We start from the raw sequence: 13,108 nt of genomic DNA, 5'->3' as shown, positions 1-13,108 counted from the left end.
TTCAAATCTGTGCATCCTTTCCCTCGTTTTTGCTTTTTTGTTTTTTGTTTGTTGTTCTGCATCTTGATCACCTCCCAGCTTCCATTTAGGCTAAGTTTCTTTGTGCTGTTGTGTGTGTGTGTGTGTCTGTGTCTGTGTGAGTAAGCTTCATAGGAATGTTTTATTCAAGCATGACGTTCAAAAGAATGACAGCTCCCATCTATGTGTACGCAGGCTGGGCCCCTTAACCAAAGCCTCCATCACTAGTCCTTTGTCCTGCACTGCACGTCTTAGGGTGTTGCTGTGTGTCTTGTGTGTTTTGTATGTTTTATAGTGGGTTTAGTGTTTTCAGTGATGGAGGGTTTGTTAATCATTGTGTCTGCTTATTTATGTATATGTGGTTTTTTTCCCACATGTGCTTTAGGGGAGTTTGTAAATGCATGTGTTTTTGGGTTTCCCAGAAGGCAGCAATCTGACACCCGCTGTGCACACACGATTGGGGCTCTGTGTGTGTGTGTGTGTGTGTGTGTGTGTGTGTGTGTGTGTGTGTGTGTGTGTGTGTGTGTGTGTGTGTGTGTGTGTGTGTGTGTGTGTGTGTGTGTGTGTGTGTGTGTGTGTGTGTGTGTGTGTGTGTGTGAGGTATGGATAGCACACCTCTACTCAGAGGCTTTTTTTTTTTTTTTTCATCTGCTCCCTTAATCACTCTTTCACCTCTTGCCATGCCCCATTCATTCATTCATCTTCGGTCTTTTGGTCCTCACCTCTTTCTCACTGTCACGTCTGGGGGGGGGGGTCCCCTCTCCTCTCCTCCTCCGACCTCCCCCCCTCAAAAAGCAGCAACATCCTTTCATAGTGCAGACTGGCGTTATATCCTAACATCAGTCCATTACTGTTTCTGTGGTACATTCAAGCCAGCCATCATGTAAAGATGGTCATGATAGACTCTGCAACCTTGAATCTTGACCTTTGTCATATATTACTCCCTCTGTCCACTCTCTCACTCTGTTACTGTTGGTCTTTCCCCCCTTTTGTTCAAGCCTTTCTGATCACAGCCCATAAAGAACAGGAGATTGTCCCTGAATATAGCCTCCCTCTCCATCTCTTTCAGCCTGTGCTTATTCAGCCTAGTGCTGGCTCACAGAAACCCCTCCCTCCCTTCTCATGTTTTGTGTTGGACTGCGCCTCTCTCCACGTGCAGCAGCAGCTCAAAGGCATGTAGGAGGAGTTCCCTAGGAGGAATGTGCAAGACTGGCTGGCTGACTGTGACACACACATATACAGCAGCAGCCCATTGCTCACACTTCTGCAGAGCCAGCTGAGAGGGGTTCTGTCTTAGCCAGCCCTTTTCTAGTCAGAGGACAGGGTGTCTGTGTGTCCTGTATGTGTTTGTTATTGTACATCTGTTCTTAGGAGCACCTGACATCCTCATAAAGTTTCAAACATAAAAGTAATATCCACATAATTATGCCCCGATATTGGTATCACTCCAATTTAAATGAGGGCAGGAGGAGGGTTCGAAATGGTCGGGCTGTACGTCAGTGTGTTTGCTTGTGTGCTGTGAAGGGAAAAAAAGCTGTGATTCTCAGCTCTGCTGTGTATCAGCTGACTTCCTATGGGATTCTGGGAGTTTTCTCTGGAGGAGTGCAGGAGATAGAGAGCTAAGACTGGCTCTGTAACATTCTACTAAAAATACCCTGCTTCAGACCTGAGCTTCAAATGCAATGCAGACAATACAGGGTTTAGTTCATTTTACTGCGGCAGGTGACGAATTATGAGCCTCACCTTTTATTTAGTAGCATTTGACAGTCACTCAATACACAACAGCCCCGTTTATGCCCCTGGTGTGTAGCACTATAAATTCAGCTATTGCGAATAATGCACAGAGTGGCTCAGCAGGAGCCTATAATTTGAAATGTGACAATCGACTGAGTATTCGTTATCAGTAGTCTTTCTGCTTTGGTATAGCTGTTAATTTGAACAGCGTCAGATGGGAATAGCCTGTTCCTCAACAGTGAAAGGTTGATTTAGCCTCTGTCTGTCCTGCCTGCCCTGATCAACCCCCACCCTGGCAAAATTGGCGGAGCGTCAGGTGATGCATTTTATGTCAGATATTTCTGTCCTGTATTGTCCTTGTATATCTGGTTCAGTCTTTGTTTGTGAATCATATGGCAGTGACTGTCAATGATGTCACAGCCAGTACTGTCTATACTTGTGTGTGTGCGTATTGTATAAGAGAGAGCAAACAATGTGTGCCTTCGCCCCTCAGCCCAATTTAAATGGAAGTTCTAAATACATTCCTTTGAAGCAGCCAAACTGGAAAAGTTGTGTCATCCACTACCTTCCCCCACACCCCTTCTCCAAACAAGCTTTCAAGCCAAAGTTAAATAGCCATATCCACTTAAGTAAAAACCTAAACAAAGACGTTCGGGCATTATCCTGGCAATGCAGGTTGCTTTCTGACAGCATATCAGTCACAGGGTAGAAAGATTAGCAATGTAACTGCTGCTTTACTCCATCTGGCTTGTATTCTTTTTAAATGTGTAGACATTTTAAAGCATACGCTGATTTTTCTCTGCTTTGTGTAGATGCAGCGGAGGAGTTTTTTGAGTATGACGCCGAGGAGTTCCTGGTGTTCCTGACCTTGCTCATCACAGAGGGAAGGACACCAGAATATTCAGTGAAGGGCAGGACCGAGGGGCTGCACTGTCCACCAGCTCAGTCGGCCATGCCGCCTCTTCACAAGCACGAATGCAGCGACAAACTGCCCCAGGTAACAAACATGTACAGATACATCTATGTACACAGCCTCTCATGCTTTTTCTGTAAACAGAAAACAGCCTTTTCTTTTACTAAAGGATGTTGCTTAAGTCAGGCCCACTTATCAAATGGGATGCACGCTGGGTGTTCGTTATTAGAGCTATTACTAATAATAGATTTTTCTTTAATTTAACCAAAACAACTGAAACACAGCATCCAGTCCCCAGTAATATAAATTTGTTAGAGCCAGTAAAGTCCAATACTGTTACAATAAATTCCAATCCCTTTAAACCTGGTTTTAGTTTTTTTGCTGAAATTCATCTTAAATAAAATCCCAGAGAATCTTTTCTTGTATTGAGGCTCCTTTAGCTTCCATCTCTGTTGCTCTTAAATTAAAACACCACAGAATGAACACTAACACTCTACCTTCTTTGTGTCCAGTGTCGGCAGGCGAGGCGAACCCGTTCAGAGGTGATCCTGCTTTGGAGGAACAACATCCCCATCATGATCGAGGTCATGCTACTGCCAGACTGTTGCTATGGTGACGAGTGCCCTCCAAGTGACCCCATCAGTGACCCGGTCATCAAACAAGATGCTCTGCTGCTGGAGAGATGGACCCTGCAGCCAGTTCCAAGACAGTAAGGCACACATACCAGACCAGATCAGCGAGAAGGATCATTTACATTATACCTAGAGTCTGTTCAAACTACATTTTCATTTTATCTATCCTGAGCTTAGAAAAAGATACACGATGAACTCCAACTGACAACATTACCCTCATATAAGATATTTGAACTCCATAAAAATATATAAGAAAATAAGAAAAAGAAAAAAATCACAGATAATTGAATTGGTACTCCAAGGGTTAATTGGACTGAAATTAGCCCACTTTCGTATTACATGTGGAAAAACAGGAGACACCATCTCTGACAAAAACACACATCCCTGAACTCTTCTCTCATTAACCTGACACACTGGCACATTTCTGCTTCTGTTAATTGTGTTTTTAATAGAAGTGGTGATCGTTTCATTGAGGAGAAGACGCTTCTGTTGGCTGTCCGCTCCTACGTCTTCTTCTCCCAGCTCAGCGCCTGGCTCAGTGCCTCCCATGGCATCGTCCCCAGAAACATCCTGTACAGGTCAGACATAACACTCAGTCAAGACTTTGACACTGGTGGGCTGAAGGCTTTTCACTCAGGCTGTTGGACCAGATTATTAAAGCTGTGGGACACTTGATCTATAGTTAGGTTATTTTCAAATTTATAGATAGGTGTAAATCTTGTGTAAGTGTGCTGTTTTGAATTACAGAACGCAGAACTGAATCTCTGAATTGACTGGCTCTGACAGTTCCTAGATAGTATAAGATATGAGGAGTTGTTTATTGCCCTGTTTATTTAATCTCTGTCAAACAGGATCAGTGCTGCTGATGAAGAGTTGGTGTGGCAGTTTTCCCAGCCACCTTCGGAGCACATCTTCCCCGTCCCTAACGTGTCCCAAAGTGTTGCACTGCAGGTTCGTGTCCAGTCCCTCCCCCGACAACCCACCTATCCCACCTTAGCCTGCAGCATCCATACTGGCCTGCCTCCACTTTACAGCAAGACCTCCAGCCTAAACCCAAATCTCAACAGCCATGGTGGCCTCCCCACTTTCAAAACAAGCCAGGATCCCAGCAAAGACAACCTGCTTCATAACTCTAACATGTACAGCAAGACATCCAACTCCATGTCTGGTCTTCTCCTCAATGGATTACCCATTCCTAATCTTCCCATCAACAACATCCCCATTAACAGCCTTCCACACACTGTTGTGCCACCTCCCTACAGCAAGAAGAGCCAGGAGCCTGGTGAAAACCACATGTATCAGAATGGAGAGCTTCCACAGGTCAACATCCCCCAATGTCAGGGCTCTCCACTGTTCCACAGATCCTCCCACTCCCCCACTCCCTCCCGCTCCCACTCTCCATCACCACTTCCAACATGTAAAGCAGGCAAGTGGCTATACTCAGCCCTTAATGGTTCACCTGACCCTTCACAAGTAGAGGACTATGGGTCTAGCACCAACAACAGTGAGAAGTCAAAGGGGCCCATAACTGAGCCTCTCAGAGCTTTTAAGAATTTTTCATTGGGTGAACCCCCCCGTTGCCCCTCCCCAAGGCCTGCTGCATCTGAAACAAACCCTCTGATTGGCTCCCTGCTGCAGGAGAGACAGGAAGTCATTGCCCGCATCGCACAGCGGCTCAACTTCTGCGACCCCACAGCACCACCACTCCCTCCCGGTCTCTTTACTTCCGACAACCCTCCTAAAGCCATGTGGGGCAGTAACCATGATGATATAACTGCCAGTAAGACCAAAGAGCCTGAGATACCACCGTATGAGTCTGGGGGACGTGTGTGGCCCAGTCCCTTCAACACACCTATGACTGACACTTCTTTCAGCAAGCGGGAGAGCTCCTCCCCTAAACCTGCAGCCTGCAGGAAGCTGAAAATGACTGAGACAAGAGAGAAGCAGGAAGAGACGAATGGGGAGAGGGAGAGAGACAGAGAAAAAGAGAGAGACAGGGAGAGGGAAAGAGACAGCTCCCTCATTGCCCAGGCAGTACAAGACATCACTAGACTCATTCAAGAGAGACTATCTGTCCCCTCTCTGTCCCCCAGGCACAGTAGAAGCGGCAGCCCTCTGCACCAAACACACACAACAACAGTCACACACACAGTCCGCACATACATGCACACCACACACATTCCACAAGCAACACACACTGCCACCAACGGCTACTCCAATGGCCACATGCCCAGCCACGAACCTCACAGAGGCAGCACGCACAGTGCTGCTGACACACATGCGCCTATTTGCACAGACAAACCCCAAGTCAATCTGGGGACCGAATACCATTCTCCCCGGGCCCAAAATGGTGCTCATTTTACACTTGAAGAACACTCATTCAAAGGCCAGTCCCACACCCAGGCTGGTCAGCGTTTACGAACACAGCCACAGGAAAAGCTCAGAGTCAGGACACCCACCAGCCATGAAATCCCTTCTTCTTCCCCCATCCATGAGAATAGCCTAAGGAATACCCAGAGTTTTAGCTGGACCTTAAATGATGCCAGCCTAGCCATGAACTGTAACATAAGCCACAGCCACAGCAAGCCTCAGCCCCAGTCCCAGTCCCAGACTCAGAACTGTGTGCAAACCCAGGCCTCTGCCATCCAGGATGAGAATGAGACACCCTCGGAGTCTGGATGCTCTTCCACCACCAGTCCCAACATGACACCTCCTTCTGCTGCACTGGTGAGGAACATCTCACTTTAATGAGCATCAGTTGTCCATATGCTTTTTGTGTGATAGCCAATTAAATAGTCAACAGTTGTCCCAGTCTGGCACAGTAGTTTTAACAATATGGGTTATTGTAAAGATTAAACCACAATACGGGATGTGTAATTTAGTTTTAGAACTGCTGGTAAATATATTTTATTTTCCACTTCCCTTTCCTTAATGCTAAGCTAAGCAAACCACCGGCCACTGCTGTAGCTTCATAGTTACCATACAGAAATGAAATCAGTCTAACATCATCATATCCTCTGCAAGAAGATTTATAGGTGTATTTCCTAAAGTGTCAAATCGTTCCTTTAATTTGACAAATAGTGAATGTAAACAATTCACAGTTTTTAAAGTTATATATATATATATATATATGTATACACTTCTCTGTTGTTTGTTGGTAACAGGTGGGATTGGTGGTCATCAAATGACATGTAGTGTATAGGGAAGCTGTTTAATATATACAGATCATTCCAGTGTGTGTGCAGACTGGGTCTTCATCTCTCTCTGTGTCTGTGTTCCAGCGCGCTCAAAGCCCCTCTCCTCTGCGTCCCTGCAACACCTGGAAGAAACAGAATCGACACTCATTAGATGCCACAGCAACGAAGGCTTTCCACCCCTGCACTGGCCTTCCTCTGCTCTCCAGCCCTGTAAGAAGCACACACTGGATTGGACCCATTCACAGTGAAACTCTTTTGTCACTTTCTGCTTTTGTGCACTTTCACATACACACAAAACACTTACTGACTTAGCCATGATTAGTCATCATGATTATGTCCATGCAGTTGTATTTGTCATGACACCCCAGTCACTACCATTTACTTCTTGCTATTTGAACCATTAGTCACAGTGTATTCACCAGTTTAAGAAACAGGCCTGTGAATGTTTGTTATTAACAGACTGGCAGGTGTTTTTTTTTTTTTTATTGCTGCTGGGCTACTGATTAATGCAATATAGTTAATGTGCACACAAAAACACACATAGGCAAGTAAAGCACATGACTCACCTGGTCCTCATCATCAGCCACAGTTGTTGCGCCGATCATCAGATTACCACATATTCCTGATCATCACAGTTTTCTGTTTACTGATGACTCTCACACATATGTAAAAACTGAAATGTATTCACACTAGCATGACATATATGTCATAGCCCACATTGTACAAAGTACAGTGATATGTTCATATTTTGATGAATCTTAATTAATATTTTCACGCTTTCAGACTTTTTTTTTTGTAATAGATAAAACGTAGAAAATTTAAACGTCTTCTCTGTGATCTTAAATTGTTCAACTTGACATTCCCACATAGTCAAAAACTTTGTCCAGGCTGTATCGTGGGATAGTGCAATCATTGCTCTGGATTAATCATGTCTTGTGTGTGTGCTTCAGGTCCCTCAGAGGAAAAATCAAACAGGCTATTTTGACCTGGACACCTCTCTGGCTGGCTGCAAGGGTTTGCCTTGGGCCTCTGGGAAAAGGTACGCATTGTCTCACCTGTGATTTCTATTACTGTCGTTACCAAATTGCTACTAAGTTTGTCCACAATGATAAGGTCAGGACAGTTTCACAGGTTTATTGCAGCTTGGATAACAGGCCAAAGAGTTTTTGTTTTACAGTTACCTCCTACATTATCTGTTGATTATAGTACCATCTGGATGAGGTTACTCATACTATTCATCATAATTTTAAAACCTACTTGTTTTTCTCATTTTGGGACATTTCAGTTGTTACTGTGTAAATTGAACAAGGAAAGCGCAGATAAATGATTGGTTTTAATTGTTTTAAAATATGACCTGTCCGGGGTGTAACCCTGTCTTTCACACAAAGAGAGTTGGGATAGGCTCCAGCACATCCCTGTGACCCTGGTTAGGAATAAGCGGGTATAGATGATGGATGGATGGATGGCTATTTTTAAATATGAATTATTTCTATTAGCAAATACGTCACTGCAAATATTATATTATACAAAATGTTTACCACATTCAAACCAGCTTTGGATCAATCATGGGATATAGAAATATTCTGTGTTGACAGATCAGACAATGAGAGTGTTGTTCTGAGTGGTAACGTTTAGGTCACTCCCATTCTGCTGACTAGTCCTCTCACGCTGCCACCTGCTGAAGCTCTGCTGTACTGTGACTGCATCTAGAATCACACATTCAGCTCAAAATGGCAGACAGAACTGAACTGGCTTTATGATACTGCCTACACACAGCAGAAGTAGCTGGTTGCTCATCTGTTTCAAGAATTTGGCCGTCAGAGTCAAAAGTTCATTTCAGTCACGGTACATGCTGTCATACATGATTTTCTTTTTTTAGTCTAATCAGTTTGCTTGATTTTAAAAAACAACAATGTGACTAAAGATTTATAGGTGTGACCAAAGGGACACAAAATACTTTCTGCTGGATGCTTCTTTGGTGAATCAGGTTGTCAGGGCTAAAAACATTCAGAGGTCACTGATACTGCCTTTGTTTACACATAAATAAAATTCACTCTGAGATCATTTAGTCTAATCACAGTCCTATTCAAACATCCCAGGAATGTTGTCATGTAAGCACTTTGAGATGTCCTTTCACACATTGCTCAGTCAAAACAAGTTGATCATGTGTGTGCGCTCTTCAGGGTGTGTCCAAAGAGAGAGGGGTACACGGATGAGTCACAGCAGCTGTTCAGTGCCAGTGCTCCACCTGCCAATCTCAGTCTACTGGGAAACTTTGAGGTATAACACACCAGCACTCCAACTGATTTTGTGTTTGTACATAATTGTTTTCCTGAAATGCTCACTTTTACTCATGTCATTTTGCATCTCTAAATTAAAAAGACAAAGAAAAGTTTGGTCGCATCACTTTTCAAAAGTGGAAAAATCTGGAGTGGCCTTTATCTAATAGCTTGTACATTCTGCTGGCAAATTAGTCCAGTGACTTTACTTACTGGATAAAACATAACTTTCAGGTGGTGAGACAAATTAAAACAAGAATGTTTAAAGTTGGATCTTTTACCTTAGGAGTGTGTGCTGAACTACCGCCTGGAGCCTTTGGGGTCAGTGGAGGGTTTCACAGCAGAGGTTGGAGCCAGCGGGTCCTTCTGCCCCAGTCACCTGACCTTACCTGTGGATGTGTCATTCTACAGTGTCTCTGATGACAACGCTCCATCGCCATATATGGTGAGATTACTTCTTTTCACTCAGTCGGTAATTTACTCTTCTTTTTCCAGGCTGCCTGACTGAGCCAAAAGCGGTGTCTGGAACTGTACTTATGTCTGTCTGATGTCCAGTGTGTGTATAATTGTTGTATGACTGCTTAACATGTATTTTCCCGCAGGGTGTAATAAACCTGGAGTCCCTGGGGAAAAGGGGCTACCGTGTACCTCCATCAGGAACCATTCAAGTGGTAAGCACATTTTCATGTGCAAATGTTGAGATTCTTTTGAAATATTTCTACCTGTGGGTAAGCTGTAACTTCTTTAGTGTCTGTAAAATATCTGCATCATGGTGGACTGAGAACAAAGAGCCAGTTACACCAAGAAGCGTAAAGGGAAGGGAGACCTCTAATGGTCAAAGAGAAAAACTGATGTTTGATACAGATCCTAATGCATGTTTTGTTTTTTCATTTCTTGTGGTGATGCATATGGGTTTGAAAGTATTTTCCTTTATATATTTTATTTATATTAGGAAATGAGCAGTATGATGTTTATATAAAATTGCTGTTGGCTCTGTAAAGATTGTTTCAGTCTGATAAATTCAGGTCACAGAGTTCGAAACCTGTCTAAATCCTCCCATGTGCTCTGGTTTTATCATTCAGACCTTATTCAACCCCAATAAGACAGTGGTAAAGATGTTTGTTGTGATGTATGACCTACGAGCTATGCCAGCGGGACACCAGACCTTCCTACGCCAGAGGACCTTCTCTGTCCCTGTCCGCCGTGACTCAAACAATCAGACCAGCAGGAAACCCCTCACCCTGGGCCAGGGACGCACCTTGCGCTACCTCGTTCATCTGAGGTGAGATAGCTTATTTTTTCTTTGTCAAGAAAAAGTGAATTTTTTCCCCCTTTTATTCATCCTGCCTTTGTTTTGTGTCTCCCTCCCTCATCCAAACCAGGTTCCAGAGCTCTAAGTCTGGGAAGATCTACCTCCATAGGGACATCCGTCTGCTGTTTTCCAGAAAGTCCATGGAGGTGGACAGCGGTGCTGCCTACGAGCTCCAGTCTTTCACAGACTCCCCCACTGACCCACCATTCTCTCCTCGCTGCTGAGACCTGACTCCCTCCCTCCCTTATCCACTGGGCAGGCCACTACTGAAGCTTCAATCACACCTCAATGCCAGTGACAGATTCTTAGTCAGCCCATTAGCCCATGGCTAGTATTTGAAAAAAGAGCAGCTGCCAACAGGACTCACCTTGCCTGTGCCCAAAATCTTACATTACATCCCTTCTGTCACCCAGAACTGACAAAGGGGAGGGAGCTACAAGCCTAGGAGACTGGTCAGAAATGAAACCTTGCTTGTGCAGTGATTTTGAAACAGAGAGGTTGGGTCAAAGTTTATATTTATCGAGTATTCTTCAGATCCTGTTCTCCTGGCTCAGAAGGCCTTACCAGATATGACAGGTTTCTTGTTCATGCTGTTGTGTGTATCCCCTCCAGCGTCTGGCAGGAGAGTAGAGACCAGTGACTGTCTGCAAAAGCAGTTTAGAAGAGTTCAGGCTACTTTACGTGACGTACTCCAATCGAAATGTTGATTGGACTTTTACTTGACACAATGATTACTCTTTAGTAATTTCTTAATAAATGCAATACAAGGTCCTTTTAAAGGTAAAATAGATTTTTTATTTGAAATCCTTGAAGATTAGATTGTGCTGAAGGTGAACTCAACTTAGACCCTGTGATTCCTGAGCTTGGAGCAGAAGAAATGCATACGGAAGAGGAACCATGGTGGCAGACTGTGCTTCAACACCACCCCCCTCGTCCAAAAGAAAAACACATCCCATGGACCACTAAAGAAGTCGAACAAGCAATCAAACCCGATTGAACTCAAAGCATCACAGCTGAACATCACAAGTGCACTGTGGATTTTTTTCTCATTATAACTGGAAATGAAACAGAAAAATAGTAATATTCTAATACTTTTGTACTGTTACAGAACCACTTTATTGGAAGTGTTGCAATAGAAAGAGTAACCTTAGTGTTTACACATTCACTTTCCGTTTACTTACCATCAGTTTATTTAATATTTAAATTAATATTTCAGTTACTACTTGTGACATCTGTCATGCTAAGATGATGTAGTGCAAACTGTATATCATAGTATGTATTTTTGACATTAATATTCAAATCTGAAAAAAATATATCTATATATCTTCTAAAGCAATCTTGAAATTGCTCTGTCTCTGTGTTTTTCCTTTTCCCATTTTTGCTATTACACCACTACACTGTTTAGGAATAATGAATGAGTGTGACAGTTGATTTTAGTTTTAGCTAGGTGTACTTAATAAACTGGCAACTGAATGTTTATTAGTCAAAACACAATTATAGACACAGGCATTTAATATCCTTTGCTGACATTCAGGCAAATGTAACAACATGATAGAGTTTCTACACTATACTTTTCAAATTTTATACTGTAGTCATTCTGGTTGGATTATTGGAATTACAAATATCACAGATATTCATGTATGCCAGCTGTTATAAAGCTTAGACAAGGCTAAATATTGGCAGTGGATAATAAAATTTACTAAAACACTTTCCTTCATAGCAATTGTCCCAAGAAATGCAAAAAATGTCTATAGTTGTGATGGGGGTAATTATGGAGAGTTTATACATTATGAATTATCCACAGACAATATTTCATTAAAAAAAAAAAACTTTAAAACTAAACAAATAGAGATGAAAGGCCACACGTCTGTTGAATGGTAGATTCAGATGAGCACAGTAGTCATCGCTGCTGTTATTTTTGATAAACATGATAAACACAGTCTTTTTGTATTAGGACATGTTTATTGTATAATTGGCATATTTTACAATCAGAAGTCCTGAGTCTGGATATTTTTCTTTTCAAGATATGCCAAATATTATCAATCAGTGAAAGTTCGGGATTGCAGGCAAGCCAGTTTAGCACACAGGCTCTTCTACTACAAAGTCTTGCTGATGTCATAGATGCAGTATAGGGTTTAGCATTGTCCTGCTGAAATATGCAAGGCCTTCCTTGAAAAAAATGCAATCTGAATGGGATCGTATGCTGCTCATCAGCATTGATGGTGCCTTTCCAGATGTGCAAGCTGCCCATGCTATAGGCACTGATGCACCCCCATACCATCAGAGATGCAGGCTTTTGAACTGAGCACTAATAATAAACTGGAAGGTCCCTCTCCTCTTTAGTCTGATGCAGCACCCATTGTTGCTAAAAAGAATGTAAAAGTTTGATTTATCTTTGCCACAAACCATTTTACATGAACTTTGTCCCAGAGAAAATGGTGGTGTTTCTGGATCATGTTAATATATGGCTTCTTCTTTGCATGATAGAGCTTTAACTTGCATTTTTGGGTGGCATGACAAACTGTGTTCACAGATTTCTGGAAGTATTCCTGAGCCCATGCAGTGATGGGCTTAAAGATAATGAGCACCCAGTATTGTGTTTCAGCCTTGTCTATCGTGCACAGACATTTCCCCAGGTTCTTTGAATCTTTTGATGATATTATGTACTACAGATGATGATATATTTAAAAACTTTGCAATTTTACACTGAGGAACATTATTCTGAAATTGTTCAACAATTTGTAGATGTAGCTTTTCACAGATTGATGAACCTCTGCCCATCTTTAGTTCTGACTCTCTAAGACACTCTTTTTATACCCAATCATGTTAATGACCTGATGCCAATTAGTTGCAAGATGTTCTTCCAGCTCTTCCTTGCTTTTCCAGCCTTTTGTTGGCTCTGTCCCAATTTGTTTCCAAATTACCCTATTTTTTTCTTTAAATGGTATATTTTCTCAGTTTAAACATTTGCTCTGTTTTCTACGTTCTATTGTGAATAAAATATGGCTTTATGAGATGTGCAA

The 13,108-nt window shown here is 42.7% G+C and overlaps 1 protein-coding gene across 1 annotated transcript in view; it reads left to right on the top strand.

Annotated features, from left to right (window-relative positions):
• atosa (atos homolog A) overlaps positions 1 to 11,432 on the top strand; it is a 28,398-nt gene extending 16,966 nt beyond the window's left edge. The window contains exons 2-12 of the mRNA XM_026293628.2: positions 2,565 to 2,749; positions 3,178 to 3,374; positions 3,750 to 3,875; positions 4,149 to 6,024; positions 6,579 to 6,704; positions 7,445 to 7,533; positions 8,678 to 8,774; positions 9,060 to 9,218; positions 9,376 to 9,444; positions 9,856 to 10,055; positions 10,156 to 11,432. Coding sequence (XP_026149413.1) covers positions 2,565 to 2,749; positions 3,178 to 3,374; positions 3,750 to 3,875; positions 4,149 to 6,024; positions 6,579 to 6,704; positions 7,445 to 7,533; positions 8,678 to 8,774; positions 9,060 to 9,218; positions 9,376 to 9,444; positions 9,856 to 10,055; positions 10,156 to 10,309 — 3,278 coding nt within the window. The 3' untranslated portion in view covers positions 10,310 to 11,432. The remainder of the gene's footprint in view (positions 1 to 2,564; positions 2,750 to 3,177; positions 3,375 to 3,749; positions 3,876 to 4,148; positions 6,025 to 6,578; positions 6,705 to 7,444; positions 7,534 to 8,677; positions 8,775 to 9,059; positions 9,219 to 9,375; positions 9,445 to 9,855; positions 10,056 to 10,155) is intronic.
• The last annotated feature ends 1,676 nt before the right edge of the window (positions 11,433 to 13,108 follow it).

Source organism: Mastacembelus armatus, chromosome 3, assembly GCF_900324485.2.
Source record: "Mastacembelus armatus chromosome 3, fMasArm1.2, whole genome shotgun sequence".
NCBI classification, from domain to species: domain Eukaryota; kingdom Metazoa; phylum Chordata; class Actinopteri; order Synbranchiformes; family Mastacembelidae; genus Mastacembelus; species Mastacembelus armatus.
Note: the sequence above shows the minus strand (reverse complement) of the source record. Positions and strands in the feature narration are given on the sequence as shown.